The sequence below is a fragment of the Cupressus sempervirens genome, chromosome 11 (assembly GCF_028749045.1).
Source record: "Cupressus sempervirens isolate cs-2001-9-10 chromosome 11, ASM2874904v1, whole genome shotgun sequence".
Classification (NCBI taxonomy): Eukaryota; Viridiplantae; Streptophyta; class Pinopsida; order Cupressales; family Cupressaceae; genus Cupressus; species Cupressus sempervirens.
This window is the reverse complement of record NC_143128.1, coordinates 210585579-210612364: the sequence shown is the minus strand read 5'-3', so window position 1 is coordinate 210612364 and position 26786 is coordinate 210585579. Positions and strand designations below refer to the sequence as shown.

At 36.9% G+C, this 26786-nt stretch overlaps 1 protein-coding gene across 1 annotated transcript in view; it reads right to left on the bottom strand.

The window, feature by feature from the left end:
* The window catches only part of EMB2765 (P-loop containing nucleoside triphosphate hydrolases superfamily protein), a 118365-nt gene that overhangs the window by 18690 nt on the left and 72889 nt on the right, over window positions 1-26786 (bottom strand). The window contains exons 10-12 of the mRNA XM_089811948.1: window positions 5758-6816; window positions 5281-5550; window positions 78-263 (exon numbers count right to left, since the gene is read on the bottom strand). Of these exons, the coding sequence (XP_089668074.1) occupies window positions 78-263; window positions 5281-5550; window positions 5758-6816 (1515 nt within the window). The remainder of the gene's footprint in view (window positions 1-77; window positions 264-5280; window positions 5551-5757; window positions 6817-26786) is intronic.

Genomic DNA, 26786 nt, shown 5'->3' with positions numbered 1-26786 from the left:
ATTTGTTTGCAGAAAATCAGGGGTTTTCTTAAGAAATGGAACATTAGTTGGAGCAGTTAAATGAAAAAGTCTATTACCTGCATAATTTTCTCAAAAAGATCATTTAAAGCCTGATTGGAATGAGTGATGATCAGTGTTCTCTGAGAAGGACAATTGTGATATAACACATTCAAAATCTGCACAGCAGTATCTGTTTTCCCTGTCCCTGGAGGACCCACAACTGTTGTCAATCCTGGTTGAATACCTGAGATGATAGCTCCAACCTGCGTAAGCAAAAATAGGTTAGTCGGAAAGCATTAATGTAAATACACTCTATACATAAAGCCTAGGAAGGACAAGGAAGTAGATAGATTGTTCTTTGAAAATGTCATGTAAAAGCTACATGCCTACAAATTTAAGATTCTGCCCATTTAAAAATTGATTTATTAAATCAAATTAATTTTTTTAAAGCAACTTAATTCCTAACCGTTTTTATTGACAGATCCTATATTTCTCCTAAAGTGACCACCAGCTTTTCCTTATTTGTAGTGCCTGCCCCTAGTTTACATTTTTCGAGCTACATTTATGATATGATTGCCAAACTCTTTTAGGCCAAATTATGTTTGATGAGTAGTATTATTATTTTAGAGATTATCAAATGATGTTTACACTCAGTTTATTATATGATGAGATTACTTGGTACTCTATATTTCATGCATGTATGATGATTATTCAATGATTTTAGTTATCGATGATGATTAGTTAGATGGCTTATTATTTCATGTGCCTCTTATGGATACTTACCCCATACTGCATGTGTATGGTGTGCGTGTTGTTTTATTTATGTATGGTGTTTCTGATATGGTTAAGGAAGGGAGTCGTAGTCACCTACTAGTCGGGATCTACACGATGCACCACTTCCTGCCATTGCCTGTTTAGCTTAGAATATTGTGTTTGTACATGCGTGGATTTTATGCAGGTTGCAGGTACCGGGTATCGACTTCCCTGAATTGTCAGGATGAGCGTACCCTATCGCACTGTCTCAATGGTAAGAGAGGGGAGATAAACTCTTAAGTCCAAATCCTAAACCCTCTAGCCAATTGTCCTAATTGATAATTAGGACAAGTATCTGAGTTAAGTACCCTCCAAATGCATCAAATGATGTAATTTTGTGATTATAACCTTTTTGTTTGATTTGGTATGTATTTTTCTATGATGGGTTTTCGTATGTTGCTTTATGAGTCCTTGGTGTATTTTCTATTAATTAATTCTAATTAAAAAGACTAATTAATGATTTAATTTAATAAGGAATTATTATGATATCTTTATATTTAATTAATTAATTAATTAATTAAATAAAAGAATTAAAGTTGGAAATTAAAGTTCAAGATATATTTAGAACAGGATAATATTTATTTAATTTAATAATAATATATTTGGAGTTCATTTTTAAATAAATGCTAAATATTATTGTTATTTAAATTAATTAAATATGTTATCAATTAAGTTCTAAAATAAATTAAAAAGTTGAAAGATATTAATTTATTAAGAATTCTAGATCGCATGATCTAATCATGAGTTAAATATAAGAATTAAATTAAAAGATTAAATTATAAAAATTAATAATGTTATTTTAATTTCTTAAAAGTGCACATAAGATTTAAAATAATAAATTAATTAAGAATTGAAGTCAAGTGAAATTTTAAATAAAGTTATTTAATAATTCAACTTAATGTGCATGAAAGTTGAATGCAAAAGAATTAGAAAAGATAATAAAAGTTATTTTGGAGTTAACTGAGTTGTGCAAAGAGTCTTCTCGGGTAAACGCACAATTAGTGCCCCGAATTGAGGAGAATTTGCTTATCACAACTTTGAGGGTTCATTTTTGTGATATACGAAGTTGGACGAGAATTTTTGGGGGGAGACAATTTTGGAAGCGAATTTCAGAAAGCTGATACCAAGAAAGTTTTCCAGAGGAAGGTTATTGAGAGGAGCGAATTCTTTCACAATTCCTGGAGATTGCATAATAGCATCAGAATCAGGTAGGATCTGGTGTTTTCGATTATCGATTTAATACGCAATTATCCTTTCCTGTCTTCTTCGTGTCTGGGGTTTGTAAATCTGAAACTCCTTGTGAAGAATACTTAAACATTACGATATTGGTATTTATCAGTTACTTGTTTATAAACTTCTTCCAACATGAGATTTAAATGGGAAGGGTTGAATTTAATACCGAGATTCTAGATTAACGTTTGGATGAATGACTATATTTTTTCTATATCAAGATAGAGGAGGAAACAATCTTTCAAGGCATATATTTATATATATATATAAAAAAAAATTTAAAAAAAAAAGATTAATTAATTATTTTAATATATATATAGTTTAAAAAATGTTTATATATATATTGATTGTATTTCTTTTTAAAAATATATATATATTGATTGTACTTTTTTTTTTTAAAAATATATATATAATAAAATTAAATTAAATATAATAATATTTTTATAAGTTTGTGGGGGGGGAGGGAATTACCCCGTGCCCACCCCCCACGGTCGGCTCAGCCGACAGACCTGCGTCGCAGGTACTGCGACAGCAGGTACGACGTACCTGCTGCCGCAGGCCCTGCGTCCGCAGGTCTGCGGCAGGCCGTCGGCTTATTTAAGCCGACGGTTTTATATTGTAAAGTGTTTGTTTTTATTTTTTTTTATTATTTTTTTTTTTTTTTTTTAAATATATATGTATAGTTTGTAAATTCATTTATTTTTTTTAATATATATTATTTACAAAAAACGATTTTTATTATTAATTAAAATTTTTAATTAATAAAATTATTATATATTTTTATTTAATAAAAGTTTTATTTTATTAATACTTAAATAATAAATATTAAATGTATTTCACATAAATGGTAAATATTAAATTATTGATAATTTTAGTTAAAAATTAATAATTTAACAATTAATGGATAGATTAAAATAAGTAATTAGATCAAATGAATATTGATTAATTTAATTAAAATTAGTTTAATTAAGTTAATTAATAATGAATTTTATTTGACTAAATTATAAATTTGGATATTGATTTAATGAAAGTTATTATAGAAATGGGTTATTCGAAAAAGGGTAGTTGTGAAAACTTTGTTACTTGAATTCGACATTAAACTGAAACACAAACCTTACCTTAACTTAAATAATATACTTTCAGATCCAATCTCTGAGACTTTGATGTTGTCTTTGTACTTTGAATGTTTTAGGGTTGGTTTAGCGTTGACCAGTTCAGGTTGTTACCAGAGGCTCGGGGTTTGTGAATGTGATGTCTTGATGATTTGGTCTCGATCTTTCTTAACCTGACCATGGTAATGTGATGAAGTGCTCTATGACATGATTGTGTTTACTGTTTGTGATTGCTTTCCAGTTCCTTGTGTGAAGCTGAGATGTATGTATTTGAGAATACCTAACTTAACCATTTTTGAGTCTCGATCAGTTATACTTGTATTACTTTCTGGTTGCTCATTAGAGAACCATTGGATTTTGTGACTTATCATTGATGCCTTCAGTTGCTGATAGAGAACTGTCGTGATTACTTGATTACTATTTGATGTTATCTGTTGCTCATGAAGAACTGATATATTTTGTGGATTATCTTTTTATGATATTTTCAGTTGCTCGCATAGGACTGAGATGGTTTTATTATGATTCTTTGATTTATGAGTTCATGAGCTAGGGTAGGTTATCTATGTGTAGAGTCGGGAAGTGGCTTGCAATGGGGGTCGGAGCCCTAAGAGGCTGCCTTGAGAAACCCATTGTAAGTCGTTTTTAATAAGTGAAAACATTTACACTAAATGAGAGAAAATGAACCTAACAAGATAATTGTATGTTCTCTCCCATGCCATGAGTGCTAGTACAGACTAGGATGGGGTAGAGAGGACGCTTGGTTAAGACCTTGCATTCCATAGTATGCCTCGTCAGTACGAGAAGATACTAGTGGCCGCATGATCAGTAGGGACCCGGGATTCCTAAGGGATTGCTCGGGTAACTTCTACATGACTTTTGCGATGACACTTTCCCGCTTGCATATTAGGTTTCCTACGTGTCTTGTGGTACCTCTGGGATTTAGATGTCGATCTTTTTAGGAACCCTTGAGTTAGCATACTTTTAGGATTTCCTGGACTTAGAGAGTATTTAAGTTTATAGGTTTTGTTATCCTATTTGGGACTTGAGACTATCTCCTCAGCGCGGTGGGAGTGGGCCATTTAGGTTCCACGCGGTCGGGTGGTAGTGCTTTTACTCTTACCATTGAGATCCGTTCCGTGGTCACCGTGGCTGGAGTTTTCGTGATTGGCATTTACCTTCACTATGTTCTTGGATTATTATGATGGATGGGTAGATTTTATGATAGATGTTTTATCATTATGGATGTATGGATGTATCATGTATGGTGAATAGTTTCATATATTTTTACTGTACTTTGTATCATGGATTTGAGGATGTTGTATCTTGATCTTTACATATGTATATTCTTTTAAGCCTTTCATACCCTGTGACATGTACAGTGGATGAATGAGCATTCCGAATTAATTTGCCAAGGAGCATTCGGAACAAATGTATATTATGGACATTGGAGTTTCTGATTATTCTTTTATATGTATGTGTTAGTTGTTAGACTTAGAATTAATTAAATTTAAACGTGACTCAACGTCTTGGGATCTTTAAGAAATGTAACTTGCATTGTATGTTTGTCGATGATTACATGTTATTGCTTCCGCTACTATTTGTTGATGTGTATGTCATACTTTCTTACTTAAAAAAAAAAAATGTTTAGCAAACTTAGTGAAACTTTAGGTTAATTCTTTTGGATCCCTTGGCGGGGCGTTACATTATTTAAAAAATAATTATTCTCCATGTTTACAAATACTCCACTACTAGGCCAATAAACAAAAAAGCAATTATGTTTCATAGACAGACAGCCAAAAAGAGTTAACAGGACTAAAATACACATCAAGTTCTAAAAGCATTAGCCTTTAGACACAATAGAGGCATCTTCACACTCAGATTATATCAAAACAAAGCTTGATCATACTATATACTGTAAGAGAATATAGACAGACACAAATAAGATGTAAAAGATATACAAGGAATAAAGGAAAATGAACATAGAGCCATTAGTAGATAAACCAGAAAAAAGAATGCCAATATCTTCAAAAGGTTGCAGAAAATAGATCACAGATTGAACCATACTACAATATAGGGGCACGTGATTGACAAAAAAATAAAATTCCAAAATAACCATTGCACATACTTGAACTGCGGTGAACCTAACACTGTTTTTCTTTGGCTGGTCCTGTGGGTAAGGCCCTGGATCAGGAGGAACGTATGCCTCCACAACAACCTTTTCCTGTTTGTCATTTATCTCCATCCTATCTTCCACATTCTCACCGTCTACACTGGTTCTCTTTGCAACTCCTGGCAAGACCTGGTTTGCAGCACTCTTCAATCTCTTTGGTAGTGTTATACGAAAAGGAGGTTTTGGACAATTATCCTCTTCACCATCTGCTTGAAAGAAAGAAACCTGTAAAATAGATTTGAAATATAAGATATTTCAATGTCTCATTTATATTCTGGAACCTGTACAATAGATTGGATGGAGAACGTAATTGATTATAATCTATCAGCTATATCATTAATACTCTTTACCTTGAGAGAGATATACTTCAAAACATTTTAATTCAGATAATAGAATAGATAAAGGAAACACATTCACAATATACAAGCTTACATCATAATCTGGAAAACTTTCTCTGAGATGATCTGCATCAAGAAATGTGTCCTTAAAATCCACAACATCCAATGTGTTGGGCATATTGGTCCACTGTGCAGCACTTGGATTTCCATAACCTAGGAAAATGTCATGCAACCATTCTGGAACAATACAAGATTCATTCATTAGATCCCTAATAGACTCAAGGATGGCTTTAAAATTGTTCTCTTTTGGCTTCCTTCTCATCAAAATATTGAATGTACTATAAACATCTTCTGCACCCTTCTCTGCAATAGCATTGACATCCATCTGATACTGTGCGGTATCTAGAGCGATAACAACACTTCGAAGTTCCCCTTTTGGTGGCTTCCATTCCTCTCTCTTTACCCTTCCTGTAAAGTCATTCATTAGGTGACCATCCTCATCATGAATCTCAATAACCTCACATCCACGTACACACTGGAGACCAAACCGTTCAGGAATACTTAAATTTGAGGCATCTTCACTACTAAGTGGTTCTAAAAATGGACGTATGGATAACAAAAATAGAACATCATGTTCTTTTAGTCCATCCCATTCAGATCTCATATGTGATGTATATCTTGAAATGCTGTATGTAACCTCTGCAGTAACAGCTGCTGGCTTGACTTCTCCAATGTTTGGTTGCTTTACTTCCTTTATCTTAAATTCTTTGATGGGCACAGCCATTCTAGCCCAACCTCGAAAACGGGTTTCTCCCTCACTGTTAATATATGCTCCTAAACGTGGCAACACATCCTGGACATCTTCTCGGATTTCATATGTTGATTCCAAACGAAATAGATTGAAATTCCTCAAAAGGTAGTCATGGAGAGTTAGAAACTGCAAATTAAGTTTTGGAAGGGCCAAACATCCTTCACCAGCATAGTTAATGCTTGGAACAACACTTTCATCCCACATGACTTGTTCATTGGGATAGAGTGGAAGTGCATTTATTGCTTCCTTCTGGGATTGTCGTTTCTCAAAAGTGGAAACCATCACCTCAATAAGGAAATCAATCCTTTCCACCCACTGGTCACTGATGTCAACTAACTTTAGCTGTTCAAAACCATAAGAATCACATTAGCATATAGCAAAACCCAGAAAAAATACATGTAGAATACGGAGATACACTATGAACACCAAGAACCAGAGATTTTAGTTAACAATCCACTAAATTTATATGCAACTGTAAGTACTACACTCATTTGTTAAGATTGCCAGCAAATCTATATAGGGCCAAAAAAAATTGTGTGTATACATATATTCTTCAATTAACATTTCATAATTCAGAATTATTATAATAAATGGGAGAACAGCAGCACACTGATTTTACAAATGAAATTTTGTACTAAAAATCAAATCACTTCACAGCATGAATTGTTATTTTCTGTACAAGGGAAGGAAATAGATAACTTAGCATGTATATGTAACCTGTCAAATATCACTTAAGACCAGAAGACTGGTTCAATATTGCACTAAAGAAATTATAAATATGATATCATGTTTGTAACCAATACTTCAATTGAACTCTCTACTAATGGGTATGTGAAAAATATGAGTTTTAACATGGTGCAATTTTGGATTCGCCATAAGGCCTCCCTTCCTAAAACTCAAACAAAGATGGGGTTTCAAAGGGTAATCCATAGCAAGGTAACTTTGACAGAGTGATGAATAACTCATGCAGCATCAGACAAACCACACAATAATGAGTTAGCCATGTAATTCGTAACTCACTATTATTATAATAAAGGAGGAATTGGCAACATGCTAATTTTACAAATGAAACTTACCGTAAATTAAATCACTTCTAAACATGAATTGTCATTTTCTGCACAATGAAAGGAAATGTATAACTAAGCATATATATCCTTCTTGTTAAACAGCACTTAGACACTAGAAGACTTCCGCATGATATGGTATAAAAGAAGTATAATATCATGTTTGTAACCAATCATTCATTTTGACTCCCCACAGGCCCCTTCTTCAAACTCAATACAGATGAGGTTTCAAAGGGTGATTTGATCTGTCCCAAACTAGCTTTAATGGAGTGGTAATAATAAGTTGGCCACATAAAGTAACAATATAATTAATTCATATTTTGTATTTAGGTCCTACTAGTATTATAGTATGCTAGCTTGTTCCTCGTAGTTTTGCAACATTAGATACTAATTATTCTTCCATAGATAGCATCAAAAAGTACTTCATTTGAACTGTCCCTGATGATTGGTATTTGAAGAACATGACAGTCCTAAGAAGGCATAACAGGATGCTGCAATGTTTAGTTAATAAATCAGCAGTGGTTAGAGTCCAAAATTAGAATATTGACCAGTCAACAGAAGGCTTGGAAGTTGCTCAAGCTCCTCAAGCACCTCAAACAATTTAACCTTTTGGAATATAAAATTATGATTTATTAATGCTATTATCAGTGTGTTTGATTCCTTGAGCATGTCAAGTTTTCTCAAATCAGCATTTATGCACTTAATGAATATTTACTATTATATCTGGAATATTATGGAGTCAAAATAATAGCACATGCAAACTGTTTGACAAAATACCAATTAGCGAACTGTGGGATAAGTCGAAAAAAAAAAGTTCAGACTTACAACTAAACATCTGAAAGACATTTACAAAGAGATGAACAATAACTTTCACGTGCATGGATACAATTGTTTGTTAAAATACCTAGATTGACCACTGGCGAAAGAGGGTAAAAAAATTGGTTCAAACAGGGGTGGTCTCTTACAGTTTTTGAACATTAACAAAATTCCATTGGAAATTAAAGCGTTGAATAATTTTCAGCTATGTCAGCCATAAAGCACATAGCGGTCAACATGTTCTAGCCATCCCATGACATGCCCATAAACTCAGAGCCAATAAAAGAATTCCACTCCTAGGAAGTCTTCTCTTTTCCTACATGGCATGGTTTTGACTAGGGCACCATTCAGTTGGTCAAGGGACAAATATTTTGAAATCAAAGGAAGCAATAGTGATAGGGCATGCATCCCAACTTGTATAAGGTAGGGTCACACACCTATAACCAATGGAACAGATTTGAAAGGAAATAATAATTTAGAGGGATAAAGAAAAGTTCTCCTTTTAGAGGTGATTTACTTCTTGTAATATATATATATATGACATGTTTTATATATAATTAATCATAGTATATATCATTGAAGCAAAAATCATTTTGGGAATTAATTGGCAAACCAAAAGTATAAGATTTTTGGAAGAATAGGGAAAAAATCGGATTCTCAAAAAAGTGTTAAAAAGGTAGAAAAAGACAACTGTTTTATTTTTAAACTTATGGGCATTTCCATAGCATAGAGAAATAGATAGAAAATAAAAAAGAATTTAACTCATGAATGGTAAAAATTAGATTTGTCAATTATATTCATATTGTTGATTGCATAGGCAAATATCCAGTTAACTTTTTAAGAGGGCAGTCGCCAAATAGTTGCCTGAGTGTGAGATCAAACATTAGCCAAGTCTATGGATTGTAGTAAATAGATTTAATCGTCTATATTCATATTGCTGATTACATTGGCAAATATTCAGTTAACTCTTTAGGAAGTCAGTCACCAAATAGCTGTGTAAGTCTGAGATCAAATATTAGCTAAGTCTATGAATAACTGAGATCAAAACTTATCAGACTTTTAATGAGGGCAGTCCCCCAATAATTGTCCAAGTCTGAGATAAAAAATTAGTGAAGTCTATTTACTGTTAGGAATTTATCAAAAGTGGAATTTATTAAAAGTGGAAACAAATTTTAAAAGTGATCCAAGACTTTCATTGTGATTGAGGCAAGCAGTTAAGTAGGGTAGTTCAATATTTGAGAAAGCTATTAAGTAAAAACTATAGAGGTTTGCTTCTTCCCCCGTTAAAGGTCTATCAACAATAGTGCTTAATAGTTATAATTTCCAAATTAATGTAAAATATTACGTTATATATTTGATCGCATCAGAATCCATGGCCGAGGTGTGCAGAGAGCTTATGTCATATTGAAACCATGATTTAGAGAAAATTCATTGGCTGCTTTGAAACTATCTCACATGCCCCCTACAATTTAGGATGATCGAGGCCGTTTCAAATTCAGTTGATAACCACCATTGCTGAGGTAGGAAAGAAAACTGAAGGGACAAAATAACAAATTGTTTCCACACCAATTCCACATTGACTTTGCTTTCATCCTGAAATCACTTCTATTTCCAAGTGACTTGTCAATTTTGTGAGTTTTTTGTAGGAATCTGTGTTGTCGTGAAATAATAATAATGTTGTAAAGTGTCCGTATGTTTGTTAGTGTAACCGAGGGGTAGAAAGATAAGGGTTGTGACTATTCACCTCACACCCCCTCAAGTCTCTATCTGTACTATCTAGGATGGAATAGATCATTGTTATATATGGAATAATAGCAACTCGTGGAGTCTGATACTTGGATGTAAACTTTTAAGGTATTGATGAAGAAGTTAGCAGTTCTCTAAATATTGCATTGTCTTCTATTGTGTTACATTCCTTGTTATCTGTTTATGCACTAGCTCAGTTTACCCAAAGCAGTAAACAACAGGCATCATTGCCGAAACAAACTTGAGAAGTGACGGAGTGTTGATGGCAAAGGGAAAATCATGGGCTGGCCAATAGACAACGGTTCAAGCAGCAGCCAAGAGCACAAGGAAGAAAACCCAGAACTTTTGAAGGCAAACAACCATTGACATTAGACTTTATCACGTTGCTGCAAACCTCGATTGAAGTTCACGTTAGGAAGGAAGCCACACAAGAACAGCCATTGGCGCCAACCTTCCTTGCTCTCCAGGAAGCCAACTGTGAAAACAGGCAGCAACAAATCCTTCAAGCCTACAAAGGGAACAAATGCCAAAGGACTAATCAAAGGGAAGAGCAAGAATGAGATGAAACCGGATGAGGCAACATATAATTAAACCTTTCGAACAGAAATAGAAATAAAAGAGAGCACTAAAGTTGTCACGGTTTTGTCATATTAATGACATATATTGTACACAATTGATGAATTAATACAAAAATTGGATGTTCTTTTATATATCATGTTCTGTTACATTTCATGCACAAGAGAAGGAATTAATTCCCAGCTTGCTAAACACAGATTAAGATAGAAAAAAATATATAAACGATTGTGAGGCTATTCAAAAGGCCTTAACACTACAACAACAGGCGGAACGAAGGCGACAGCTAAGGAGACTTGCCAAAGGTGTAATAACCCCAATAGGTTATAACTTCTTCAAACACCAAAAAATCTTTATACTTCAGTGGTTTGACATTTCATCAAACACTTTGCAAGCAAGCTTTGATACCACTGTGATGGCCCTCCTCAAATCTGCCCTCAAAAATGCTGATGAAAGCTCAAAGAATTTCATCAAACAATTCACATGCAAGGGACGTATGACTGATATAGTATTTCAGCTAGCTTCAAATGACTTTTTCTTCAATTTGCATCAATGAGAATCTTGTGCTAGAAGACTAAAATGGACTATACAATGACCTAACATGAGTGTGCTACTAATTTTGACAATATTCGGTGCATATATATGATCAAAGCATGAGAAATGAACACCTACAGCCAACTGGCATTTTTACAAACAGTTGGTATGCAAACTAACTAGCTGATAAATAATGATATTAAATTGCTTAAATGACACCAGCAACTATTATCTTCTTAATTGCAATGAAAATTACAATGCTCATGAAATATGGCCAAAACTTTGGCATTTACATGGATTACAAAATGATAATGCTAGTATAATGCACACTTACAGCTGAAAGCTTATAACACCCTAAAAAACAATACTAACAAAAGAACCTGGTTGTAGATGGCTGTAATAATTCCTTTCTATGCTGCCCCTTCTGCTTTGCTTTTTTCGAACTGCTTTTTCGTCCTGCTTTTTTCGGTTCTGCTTTTTTGGACTGCTTTTTCGTACCCGCTTTTTCAGCCTACTTTTTCGGTTCCGCTTTTTCCGGACTGCTTTTGCGTACCCGCTTTTTCAGCCTGCTTTTTCGGTTCCGCTTTTTCGGATTGCTACTATGTTGAATCTCAAGACCATATCTTTCAATGGCGTCAAGATTTCCAACTTGAAGGGATTTCGTCCTGCAAACTATTGAGACATAATCTCCAGAAAATTCCCCAATTTCTTTGATATTTCCAACCCTGCTAAAAAGAAGCTCTTCCATTTCTTTTATAGTGTTCTCACAAGAGCTCCATCTTTCGTTTTCTCAATGTGGGATAAAAGATAACTACCTTTATGTAACTTATGTCTCCAATGTGTTATAAAATAAAGGGGACTCTTTTAATTTAAATATTTCCCACAAACTATAGTCTATGCATTAATAAAGTTAAATATTTAAATTTAACTTTATAAAATAGCTTTATCAATGCATAACAAATCTTATCAATGATAAACAAGTCTTCTTGTCGATTTTAAACAATTACCATCGACATACCACTGCCACTGGATGTCCGACCATATCCAAGATGACTTACTATAAATAGTAAGTATGCCCAAAGTTGCCTCAAAACCCCTTAGAAAGACCTGCAACTAAAACTATCTAGGCCAAATGGCCTCTAAGTCCCTTTAATGTCCTGGTTAGCCTACGAGACCATGGGGAAATAGGCTAACGACAACATCATGTTATGAATGCTAAAAAAGGGGACATTACAAAAGGGCTATTAGAAGAAGGGTTGGTAGAAGGAAACCAAGTTGGTGTCACAGTAGGCGAGGAAGCCTAAGGAGAACAGTATGGTGGAGAAGAATACCGACAAGAATAAGGTAGGGAAGAATACTATCGAGAGTAAGACAAGGAAGAATACCACCAGGGGTACCATTGGGAGGAATACTGCCAAAAGTAGGATAGGGAGGAATACCACCAAAAATACAGTAGGGAGGAATACCACCACAAAGAGAATGACAACCTGATAGAAGAGACCGAGAACTGACTTGGGAACTTAACCCTCACACCACGTATAGAGGCAAGGGAAGCCTGAAGGAATAGAAGGGAATAGGCTACAGACGAGAACTTCAAGTATACCAATGCAACTAGGAGTGTTGAAGGGACAAAGGGACATGGTAGTCGGCACAATCCACTAGGCTCCAACCCATCCAGTTTGATAGGACAGCCAATCAAATGTAACAGAAGTAGAAACGTGTAATCACAAAAGGGAAAAATGTGAAAGTTCACTAGCGATGAGGATCCCATCAAATAGTATTGTACATGTGAGACAACCTAGTCGGCAAACAGAGTAACCGACAAGGAGGAATGGGTCCAATAGTTCCCACCAATCCTACGTAGAGTCGTCATTGATTGGTACTTCAATATGAACAAAGCAAAAAAAAATACCTAAGATAACCTGAGTAAGGAATTTCAAATTAAGTTCTACTTGCTTCAGGATGACAATAAAATAGTTGCAGAGATCTATGGTACAAAGCAAGGGAAGGAAATAGTGAGAGCTTACAACAAGAGGCTAAAGGAATTGTTGGGTAAGATAGAGAGCCATCTGGCCGATAGTTTAAAAAAGAGATGGTTCGTGGAGAGATTGAAGCCTTGTCTCTAGAAGAACATGGAAATAGTACATCCCACATCAAACGTCGATGCCTATGACAAAGCTGTGGATCTTGAAAGCAAGGATAAAACCTCCAAGAAGAAGAGGGGCAAGTCATCATCAAGGAGCGATGACTCATCAAAGGAGAGTAGCAACAACAAGGAGTCAAATAAAAAGGCACATGCTCTCCAGAAAGATATCGAAAGAATGATGAGGGAGTTTAAAGCCATAAAGTGGGGTGCAGGAAGAAGTGATGAAGGGGATTTGCGGTGCGTTGATTGTAAGGAGAACAAGCGCAACAAAGGCTTGTCCCAGAAAAGCATTCTACAATACTTGCCAAGTTATGGGTCATTCCACCGAGGACTACCCATACAACATGAAAACGAGGAGGCAACAAGTGCTCTTCACACGAGCAACCGCCCACATCCAAGGCAGCAAGCACATCCCAACAAACAAAGAATAATGCATTAACTAGCAAGTTCTAAAACAACCCACATTGATATAGAGGCAACAATAAAAAATAGAAGCCGAATACAGTATGACGCCACAAACGGCCAATGATCCAGTGTCGGCATGCAACCAGTGGGGTCATTTTGCCCGAGATTGTCAAAAGGACATACCACAAAAGTCGTGTTGATGGTGCACCATTGGAGACTTGTCAACTACTCCAAACCAAGCGTCAACCTTCTAAACATCAAAGGAAGCATGGGTGAAGAAGAAATATTGGCAATCACTTGTGCACAACCGAAATAGGCCACATACCTTGACCCCCAAACCGAAAAGCAAAGAGGGTACAAGACACCAAAGAGGAGATTTAAAAGGCAATTAAGGCACAGAAGGTGACACATGACATGGTGGGCACCTCTGTTTGGACGAAAGCAAAATATTAATATACTAATGTAAATGTTACACATCGAGGTCTCAGTGAAAGTCCAAGACCACCTTGACAAATTGCCTTTGTTGCAGACAACATTGTTAAGGACCTTCTCCATGCAACCCAGCACCACACAACATACACAAGTTCCTAGCAGGTCTACAATGAGTCCAATGTTACTGACGGTAAATAATCGACACCCTATAGTAGTGGAGATACCAATCCTGACGAATAACATCATGGACAGTGGGTTCAAGGTAAATGTACTTCTAGAAGAGATGTGGAAGAAAGTCAGAAAACCAATTTTGTGGCCTTTGACTTTCAATTTACTGGATGCAGACCAACAGGGAATCAAACCCCTCAAGGCACTAATGGTGCAATAAGTCACCTTAGGAAGGCAATTGTTTGTGCTAGACTTTGTTTGTTGTGATTCCACTCAAGAAGAAATGATATAATGCCATGCTTAGAAGGGGGTGACCTATGGCGGTGACGATGACTCACAACTGGAAGAAAAATACACTCTCAATGGAAAGAAAAGGGCGAAAGTTTTCCATCGACCTCCAAACCTAGACTGAGAGTGAAGAGCTTGCATCTTACTTGAAGTTGGAGTCTAACAGAAAGAAAGGCCAAATGGACGATGGAAGGAACGGAATGCAGTCTAACGACGAAAGTGTTCTAGAACTCGACAAGTGCTTGGAGGATGAGACAAGCTTGATGAACGAACTTTTCCAATGGTGCATGGAAGACTATGAGCTATTTCACAATTATATGATGAAGGTGGAAAAAGTAAAACAAGCATCCGAGAGATTTGTTCTCACCAAAGTACGAGGAGTAGGCACGGGAGGCCCGCCCACGTAAATGATCCCCAACCCATAGATTTGATGTCAAGAGACCTATTAAGTATGAAGAACCATCCTTACAAATCACCAATCTCGGAGATGAGGCAAATTTGCGCAACATATTGACTAGTAGGGGATTATTGGAATTCCCTATTGAAGATCGCAGCATTCAAGATCTTACTAGAATATAAGGATGTGTTCACATGGACTTAGAAAAGACTTCAAGGGTGTACCATCGGAGTTGTGCATACATTGCATTCCTCTAGTACCTAGAGTCATACCTGTATGGAAAAGTCCTTACAAAATGAATAAAAGTTATGTATTGAGGGTAAATGAAGAAACTGAGCGTATGCTTGATGCGCAGATCATTTTTAAGGTCAAAACAAGTGGATGAGTGTCTCAGATTGTGATATAATTGGAAAAGGAGGCCAACCAAATCAAAAAATGTGTCAACTTCAGGTGCCTTAATGTTGTCACTATGAAGGATCCCTTCCCCCATCCCATTTATCGATATGATCATAGAGGAAGTTACCAGACATGAGATGTACTCGTTTATGGATGAGTTCTCTCAATACAATCAGATATCCGTCGTAGAGGACAAGTTGAAGATGCCCTTTGTAGAGGAGGACAAAGTGTATGCATATAATTGATGCCTTTCAGATATGCAATACACCTGCAACGTTCCAAAATATAATCCTCCACATCTTTGATGTGAACGACAATAGGGAATTTTAGGGCCTTCCTTGACGACTAGCCAATCTTCAATAGGCTAGACACACATTTAGCAACCTTTCAAGAACGTATGGAGAGGTGTCAGTGAGCAAGGTTGGCACTCAACCCAAAGAAGTGCAGGTACATGGTCCCCTAAGGGAAGTCATTGGGCCATATCGTTTGTAAGGCCAAATCAAAGATAGACCTCAACAAGGTCAAAGTGATTGCGAAGATGGAGCCTCCCACGGATGTCACTGGGGTAAAGTCATTTATGGGCCACATTGGCTACTACAAGTGGTCCATAAAGAACTTTTCTCAAGTCTCGTACCCTCTAGACAAGTTGACATGTAAAGGAGACCCCTATTTTGGGGGACAGAACAAGATGCCTCGTTTGAAGAATTGAAGACAAGATTAATCAAAGCACCAATTATGGATATCCAAATTGGGACAAGGAGTTCCTCATGCATGTGGACACTTCGAATTTTGCAATTAGTGCAACTTTGGCTTAGGTGGGTGATCACAATTTTGACCACACCATTTATTTTGCAAGCAGGTTGTTGTCGAGGGTAGAAAAGAATTGTAGTACGATAGGGTGGGAGGTGCTCAAAATGGTTTATGCAGTACAAAAGTTCAAGCATTATCTACTGACAACACTGTTTACGTTCTACGTAAACTACCATCTATTGATAAACTTGGTGAATAAACCAATCATACAAGGGAGGGTGAGTAGATGACTATTGTTCCTACAAGAGTTTACCTTCACGACCATTGTGTAGTTGGGGAAGAGCCACTTGATTGCATATCAGCTCTCCCAGATTAAGTCTGGAGGGCCACCGGATACCCACTTGTTCCACATTGCAATTTGTGAAAATGGTACAAGAGCATTGGAATGCTGTCCACCTCTCAATTTTCGAGGGACATGTCACCTAGCAAGAGACGAAAGTTGGTACTTGGGAGCCGAATCTTCCAGATCAGTGGGTTGTTATACAAAATGGGACCCGACCAAGTACTAAAAAGAAGTGTCATGGAGGAGGATGTACAAAGCGTTCTAAGAGATGTGCATAAGGGCCAACAAGACATATGGGACCACATACGATGACACGGAAAGTGCTATTTGCAGGGTTGTGTTGGCCTACTTTGTACAATGATGTCGGGGAGTGGATCGTAAGTTGTGATACTTGTCAAAGAGTTGGGCAACCACTGAAGAGGGATTTCATGCCACTCAATCCTTGACATGCATTAGAACTTTTTGAACATTGGGGCTTGGACTTTATCGGATCTTTGAAGGCAAGTAGGGCTCAAGGATGTCAGTATATTGCGGTGGCCACGGAATACCTCACGTTGGCAAATGTCATATATGAACAAATCATTACAAGGTACGACGTTCCAATCCAACTGACCAGTGACAGAGATCGCTTTGTGAACTGTCACCCAATTGTCCACAATGGACTTCAAGATTCTTCACTCTCTATCAAGTCCATACTACCACTGAGCTAATGACCGAGCAGAAGCTACAAATAAGATATTGGCATCGGTGATAAACAAGTCGTGCAAAGTTGAGCAAGGAGATCGGGAAGAGAAATGACCATCAGTACTCTCGGCATATCACACAACATACAAAGTGATGATCAAACAAACATTGCTCCAGTTGATGTACAAGTAAGAAGTTGTCCCTATCGAGTTCATGGTTCGAAGTTTGAGGATAGCTATTGAAAATAGATTGTTGCATATGGACGACTTCAGGATAGATATAGAGTTGAGAGAAGTTTGCGATTAGGGGAAACAATATTAGAGGAAGTCTGTAGAGGAGAGTGAGAGAGAAATACAAAACCCTAACCATTTTGACTCCATCTCTTCAAATAACACCAAAAATGAGACAGTTATTGATGAATTCAGCAGGGAAAAGAAATTGGAAGGCATTGTCAAGTAGTTCGAGCATGAATAAAAATGCAAGGGTTTTGCCATCTATCGTGAATGTTGCAGAAAAAGTGGATAGAAGCACGAGCACCAAGAAGAAGTTGAGACCTAAGGTGCAAATGGCTGCCCAAAAATATGTCATGACAGAACAAACAGTCATGTTGAAAGGGGTATATGGGTTAGAGTGTTCGAAATGGTGGTAGGATACTACCAACACAAATTTGGTGAAGCAAGGTTTGAGGAAAGAGGAAGTTCAGTGGGTCATTCAAATGCCAATTTTTTGCGTTCGTGACCATGAAGATCCCCTTCGAGTGATGATAGAGACTTTCTACAAGCTCTCACAATCAAGCATGTTTGAGTATTTGGGGTAGGATTTTAAGGTTCCCTTTACGACCACAAAACTCACCAAAGTCTTTAGCGTACCTTGTAGACATGGTAAAAATATTTATCTGAAGGTGAAGAAGATAACAAGGTATGAGAAAGAATACAAGATCAAAATGGTGTCATCAACTCTCACACCTGTAGAAATGGACTCGATGGCAAAAGCATCTAAGGGGTGAGGGATGAAGGAGTCCATTGCAAAAGGGTCATGGAGATGCATTATGAACATCATGAAGATTTGTTGGAGATGCATTGTGCCCATATTGTATCAAAGGCATTTGGAAATAGGGATTGTGTCGGCAAGACAAAAGAGGAGGCATCAGGTAGTCTCGAAGTTTGAATCTGAAGATCTAGAATGTAGTAGAGAGGCTACCTCGAAGACTTTTGATGCCTCTGACAACAGCTTGCAAATGGTTGAGGGTGGTAGTCAAGTGGTGGAAGGTGAGATCGTAGATTCTACAATTTTCGAGACAACTGAAACTACACTCACTCCAGTTTTATTCGCTCGACCTATTCTATCAAAGACAACTCATTTGACTCCACCGAAAACTGTAGGCTTGGTGATCACGACATCCATTCTTGAGTTTGATTTGATCTAGACACCCGTAAGTATGACACTAACACTAGGCGTAGTGCAAGGAATTGCACCACCCTCAGTAGAGTTGGTAGTAGTACAAGGAGTTGCACCACCCTTAGTCGAGGGACTTTTGCTAGAGGTAGTGGAGACCAAAGCAGAGTCCATGGCGAAGGAGTAGCCCAGTGGAGAGTTTCTTGGCGAAGAGTTGCGGAGTGTGGAGATGCATGCGAGAGAGGCTACACAACCACAGACACAGATGGAGGTAGCAAGGGCGAAGAGAGTAGAGTCAATGGGTAAGCCGTATGGAGAGTTAGAGATATTGAGGAGAGATATTGACGAGTGGTGATATGCATAGCAGTAAATTCTTGGCTTAGTGTGTATAACATGGCATTTAAGGGGCCAATGGAGACCATAGTTACATCTCCACGACGAACATTACTTCCTCGTGAGATAGTGGATCTTGATGGGGAGAACTCAATAGTCAACCGATGGAGTTGGACCAGACAAGCCTTGGAGCATTCCGTGGAGCGTGGCCCTTTGGTGGAGTTAGCACAGGAGCATTCCCCAAGGGGAGACACTATGCCTACAGGTTAGTTAACAGAGTTTCTAGAGCATAACCCTACACAGGGGCCTCCAAGGGAGTTTGGAGATAGTGGCTTGGAGCAATACCTATAGGAGGTGATCACAAGAGTGAAGAGAGTGGAGACATCTACAAAGTCATAGGCTCAAGAGGGTGTGGCCTAGGAGTTAATGAGGTTGTTGGCTTTTGTTCATAGGAGATGTGTCATAGCATTCATCTATGGGTCTCGAGTATGGGCAGCTCCCCAGTCCTGACTCTGTTGGAGGATTGGGCTCTTGCAGATAGAAGAGGTGAGAGTAGAGTGGATGCTCTAATCAATGTGATCGAGCAGGCCTTTTGCGAGCAGTATTACACACTTAAGCGAACAGAACACCTCTCTACTACTCATGAGTTATCTCAGAAGGAGTTGGCTACCCAATTAGAGGCAACTCGGGGAGAGATGGATCAACTCAGGATAGATGTGGCTAAGTAGGAAGCATGGGGAGTAGAGACGATAGCCATGAGGATACAACTGGAGGCAGGACAAGAAAAGAGGGATGTATTGATGGCACAGTTAGAGGAGGCTTGTGCAAATAGAGTTATGTTAGAGTCTCACCTAGCAAGCTCCATAAACACTTTGGATGCGAAGGAGAAGCTGGTCTTGGAGGCAGAAATGATGGGGAAGCACACTATGGAGTGAAAGATGGTAGCTCATCGAGACTTGCAGCTGAGGACAAATCAGGTGTACGAGTTATGGGCTTGCCTAGCAGCAGTCACACCACCACTCGAACCTACATCCATAGGGACGCATTCTCTACTCCTGGCTCTCAATTCCTTTTTGTCTTGTATAGTTGTTAGGTTGGCATCATTCCATTTTGATTATACGACATTAGAGACAACTTTCTTTCTTTCTTTCTTTTCAGGGGGGGGGGGGGGGGGAGGATGATGTTGTCAGCAAATAATAATAATGTTATTTGGTGTTGTTATGTTTGTTACTGTAACCAAGGGGTAGGCAATTATGGGTTGTGACGATTCACCTCACCCCCCCCACCACCCAAGTCTATATATGTACTCTCTTGAATGGAATAGATCATTATTATATATGGAATATAGTGTCTTGTGGAGTTTGATACTTGCATGTAAATTTTTTTGGCATTAATAAAGAAGTTGGCAGTTCTCTAAATATTGCATTGTCTTCTATTGCATTGCATTCCTTGATATTTGTATTATGCATTAACTCACTTTACCTGAAGCAATAAACATTTTGCAGGCTTTTGCAGTTTTTTTTAATACTTTTTTTGTCACTTTCTAGGTATTTCAATGCACTTTAAAATGCAACAAGGTCACTAAAATTGGGTCAATGATTGGCCAATGAATCAAGATTTTTCAAGGAAAAAATCAGTTGGCTCTACGATTTAGTATTGATCAGCTATATTCGAGATTTTTTGCAGATTATTGCTTCTGTAGTATACATATTACCATAAAATTATAAATTTAGAATATTAATAACATAATATGTATATATATCATTGTTACACTGTCCTAGGGACAGAGGGACGATGGAATGGGGGGACAAGTTTCCAAGACAGGAGGACAGCATAACAGGGGGACACGTTTTTGGGACGGGGGGACAAGTTTTCGGGACAAGGGGACAAAGGGGCCTTAATTTGGGGACGATGGGGGGATGGTGAGGGGTACTATAATGAGGAGCAAGGGGCGGTTGTTTATACTATACATATGGTACTTAAAATGCTAGTTCTAAAAAGATGTATTACAATATAAGAGCTAAAGATGTAAAAGAGTACATATTTTTACATTGTATTGAATTGGAACATCAAACATCGAACATAAATAGTCAAATCAGCAAATAGTCAATACTTGGACGTCACCCCATCCTTGGCAGAGGTGCCAAAATTTGGTGGCACCACTGGGTTCGAGGGAACGGAGTCCCCAAGTTCCCAGTGCATCCCCGTCTCGGGGACGTGGGGCAAGGGGGGGGTTGGCAATGTCCCCATCTTACTATGATATATATATATATATATATATAGACACATATTCGTGAAGAGAAGAATGTAGTGTAATAGTTGAATCACAAGAGTCCTAATAGTGGTCTAGAACCCTGGCAAAAAAGGCACTAGAAAGAGAAGGGCTTGAGGATGATAGTCCGTGGGATTCATTATCTTCCCAACACACGTGCAAGAATTTCACCCTAACCATGTTATTCTTCTATTTTTTCTGCATTAACAAGGGTGCAGTCCAAGGGTATTGTTGCATTTTGGCCTGAGTGGAGAGGCGTTTGGTGAGGCAATACATGGGCAAAGATCCTTCTCTCCTAGGGTTTCCTTTTTGGCATTTTTTGCAACAAAGTAGGGCATGGGTTGTGTTGGGTAGTGATTTTGCAGGTTGGTTTACCCATAGGGCTTTATCCACAAGGATGGTGGGAGTTTGTCTTTTGCCTCAAAAGATTTCCATGGCCTAGTTTGAAGCGTCTTCTTTGTCCCAGAATCTTCCCCTTAATGTGAATTATTCGACAAAATTTCCTCTCCAACTTTGCAAGAAAATTTTGGAATGGGTATGAATAATTTGGATTACAAGATAAGTGCTTCTCATCAAGGAGTGTTTTGGTTGACAAAAGTAAATGGGTATCTTGTGAGAAGCAAACATGGGCCTATGCCTGTGATTCAACCTGCAAGTATGGAAGATGATGTAAATTTTCTGATACATCATGCCCTAATCTTCAAATTTATGAGTATTTGGCTTTCCTTACCCTTCTTAGCATTATGGGCTTGTTGTACATGGAACACACAAGAAGAAAATAAGGTAATGTTGGTAGTTGGTGGACTTCTTCAGTATTTCAAACAAAAACAGGGTTTTTGAAGGTGGGCCTTATTTTTTATAATTGGATCAAACTTTTCATTAAGCCATGGCATGTTGCTGTTGGTATAATTAAGGGATTTTACCAAAGGTATTTCACACATAGGTCCTAGTTACACTTTAATTAATCTTACTTAAGGAATTGCATAAAAGTAGTTGCTACATTTCCACTTTATGTGAATTCTATTATTTTATCATACCCACTTATAGTGGATGGACTTTTCCACTAATTGTCTCATTAACACCTACATTTGTACCTTAGATATGTAATGAAGGTATCTCCTATGTACTATCATCCAATTCATTCAATCCATTGTATCCTAAGTTACAATGGTTCGTTCCTCGACTGAGCAAAGTCTAGTTTGGTTTTGATTAAAATTTGACACTGATCAAATCCTCATTAAAGTCTGTCACAAACGATCAAACTCGGCCCAAAGTCCACAAGATGGACCTTGGCTGAAAGCCACAAGATGGACCTTGGCTGAAAGCAGACAATTTTCAGCAAATCTCAAATGGGGCAGCAGGACCTGTCTAATTTAGTCTATTCAACCATCCAACCCAAAAATAAAACACTATAAAAGCATAAAAGGTAAAACATGTCATTTGGACTAAAATATTACTATATATGGTGGCGTATTTTGTTATGTTGCTTTACTATTAGCATAGTAGCGTATGAACTTATTTGCTGCTGCATATACATAATTAAATATTATAATTTTTTAATGCATTTTCCTACGGATGAATCCAAAACGAATTCGAACCCACCCAAAAAAAATTGAATGAATTTTGAAACTGAATCTTGGCCCTGATTCCAAACCAGCAACTTAGATTGTATCCATTGTATAACATTCTTGATGGGAATACAGTTTATTCTTATGATATTCATTCTCTTTTATTGTGCTTGTCATTGCCTCTAGATCTTGGGTGGCTACCATCATAGCCAAATCTTACATGGTATCAGAGCTTTTTGAGAGTCGTTAGTTTGCCATTTGAGAAAAATTTTGTGGATTTTGGAGGGTCATCTTTGTGTCTTTCTATTGTAGGGGAACACTGGAGCTTGTTGGTGCAAGTCAGAGGTTGGCATTACATTGAGGTCGTCCAAAAGTCCCAAGATTGATTTTCACTTCATCCCAATTGGACACAAGAGGCCAAATCAATAACTATTTGAAGTTTCGAGATGCGCCGACAATTAAGGCAATATTATAACATGGATGATTTTCAAACTGTGATATCTCACCCATCCGGACTACTTTTTTTGAGCTTTTTTCATTTGGTGTAGAATTTCCTGCTCTACATAGTGGTATAGTGGTTTCTGATCTCTATATCTGAATTTCTCAAAATAAATCATAATCCTATTTTTTAAACATCAAAGGCCTTGTTTAGGTTCATACATTCTCCTCTTCAAGTTTTTTTTGAAAGTGCATAATTTTTCTATATTTTACAATGGTCCCATCAATTTATTGCAGTATTACACAAGGACATGCACCCCCTCCCAAACGTCGGAGTACTCGTCCCCAAGACATCCCTACTCTAGGTACTCGCGTACCCAAGTACACCCACCTCTGTCATTCCGCAACCATTTTGCCGCTAGAATGGGGACTTGGATTTCTATTTGAATTTTGATTTTTAAATTGAGTATGTAATATGTTACTATATTGAATGTTCAATGGTTCTAGTTCATGTTGCAATTTTTCCATGTTCAAGTATTTAATTCGGTATGTTCTACTGAAACATCATTTCATAACAAGCATTTCAAGTCCTATATGTATACTATACAACACCCCATCCTCCCCTTCACATCGTCCCCCCATCGTCCCGAAAATGAGGCCCATTTCCCCCCTATCCTGGAAACTCATCCCGACGTACCCCAATACTGGTGTTATATTGATTTGATCAGAAATCATACTTTCAAAATTTGGCTTAGTTTTGTGATTGTAATGCAAAGACCTTAGTTTGCTCTTTTGCATAGTGATCTAAGTCTATTAAAGTCCGATTGTAGCAATCGCAATCACTAAAATGGTAAGTTCAAGAGAGAAAAGAGAAAAAATTGAAAATTCTTTGTTATTTAATGAAGACTTTCAGTAGTAAAATGTCTAGAAAAACTTTTTGCAGGTTTTTGATAACAAATGTCAATACAGATGTAAAATTGGGAATAGTTTTCTTCCACCTGCATAGTTGTTATGTAGCATTCTCTAATCAGCAGCCAAGGGGCCAAGTTGTCCTCTATGATAACTTGGCATCATTCTAGTTAGAGGCAGCTGTGTGATATTCTCCAAGACATCCTCGGCGGCTTCATCATTAGTTTGCATTATTATATCATGTTGCATTCTCTTGCACGAGCTATGTTGTACATGTGCTAGTATATACTCCCTTTTTTGTACTTTGTCATTGATGAAATATTAGATGTAATCCTTCTAGGAATTATCTTGTGAGACTTGGTGCATAGCTCTAGAGGAGACTTAGAATGTACCAATTTGCTATTGTTAGTGCAAGGCTCCAATTGAGACTTCGAATGTACTAATCTGCCATTAGCAAGTATCTAATTGATATTCAAGCAGGTGCCTCAATGCTTGATCTCTAATTTTGCAGTGGGTGATTCATCGTCAATTCTTCATCGATATTGGCACCTAGTACACTTTGACATTCTTGGTGCAACATTGGCTTTATTTTCTTCCTATGGAGGAGCATTGGTCGTCGTCTTGGACCATCTTTGTAGAAGATTTGAAATTGACAAGGGGCTTCATGTTCTCTCTTCTTCTCTCTCATTCATCATTAAAAGCATTGTGTATTTTTATATCTCTTTTCAACCAGGGTTTTTTCCTGCATGGTTTTCTCTCTTTATGTGTTTGTGAGAGACTGCATTTGCACTGTACATGTGTACCTAATATGGCCAAGTAGCTACAACCCATTTTGCATTATAGGCTTTTGTAAATTCTTCCTAACTTGTACTTAAGGTGAGTTGTTAGTGTAATTAAGTCATTTTACTTTGGTTATTTCACAGTTGGGTCCTAATTGTTGATATTTGATAGCTTTTGTCGGATAAACTTATCTATAATTATATATGAGATATAATTTGTGTGTGTGTGTGTGTTCTTTATATCGAGATATAAGGTCATTGTTGTATACATGAGAAGTATATGTATATAAGATTAAATTTATTATTATCATTAATTATCTGATTAATGAATAAACATGTCCCATGAAGGGACATGTCTATTCATGGCTTATTCTCAATATATATATGGGGATGTTGCATTTGGAACAAACATACCAAATATCAGCATGGCAATGTTAATACATTTGCAGCAGATCTGAAAACTCAACATGGTATCAGAGCTAAACTGCAAATGTATTGATCAAGAATTGAAATTAACATGTGGAAAGACCCGATCTGCAAATTGGATGGTTGGGTATGAGGAACGATCCAATAGATATGTAAAATAATGTCTTTCAATTAGTTATCAATTTATGAGAATATGTCGATGATAAATGGAGCAGGTGACATATATCTGCATCGATCGATGTATACGAGGCATTGAGTATAAATAAAAATACAGTCCCATATATTTTAGTATCTCGACAATGTCAATAAAATTTCCAGCATTTTATTGGATGAAAATTCATATCGTTTTTTGTCAAATATTGTGATTCAAAACTTCAAGATCAATTGCACTATGATGTTCAAGTCATTTCAAAACCATGCACAGGCCCGTAACTGTTTATAACATAGTATGTATTAAATGCACAGACCTGATTTCAAAACAAGAATAGTACACGAGGAGATTTGTGGGTTGATGAGTTGCAGAAAGATGATGAAAGATTTGGCAAAATTTATATAACTTCTACAAGAAATGTACAGACAGTCTTGTAATTTTGGGTCTCGACGCCATGAAGAGTATTGAGGCTCAGTTTCAATTGGGAAGAATAAGAGGAGACCGATCAAGTGAAATAATAGAAAACAGATCGCAGGAAATGACTAATAGACCACTAAGGTGATGATAGCCCCAGTCAAAAGGATGAAATAAGACTATGGATAGGGAGCTTGAATGAGGTATGTGGATTACAGTCAGAACAGGTGAAGTGTGCAGGTCCATCATTAAGTGGCAGAGTGCCAACATCATCTTTGAGCCACACAAGAAACACGAAAAAAAAAAAAAAAACCCTCCGCCAACAAATAGGAAGACACGACAAACAAGAATAATTTCTAAGATTCGTGACTCAAATGGACGGGGTTCATCCCTTAAAGGTTGCTCTCTATTATATAATGGTTGTCGTTTTAAATAAAGGTTTTTTTTTAGGATTTAGTATGGAAGGGCCATGTCATACCATGGAGAATATAAGAGACCCAGAGACAAGGTAAGTATTTATCTTTTTCAGCGTGAATGTGCCTTCCAGTTAATATTGATTGAGAAATGATTGTGGTAGTTTAAATGTTAATACATCATTTATATTAAAAATTAAGTTTATGTTATCTTATTTCTTATTTAAAATGAAGAGTTGTGTGATTGAAACATGTAAGAGTGTAATAATATGATCGTGCATATATGATATAAGGAAATTATATTATATAACATATATATATATATAATGAGTATTATGAATTCTCATTTTAAATGTGAAATCACTCTCTCATGATTGTAGATTATTGAATATAAATATATATAAAGTATAAATATATAAATTTATACAATTGAGAATTATAATGTGAATCATGATAATATTAATAAGAAATC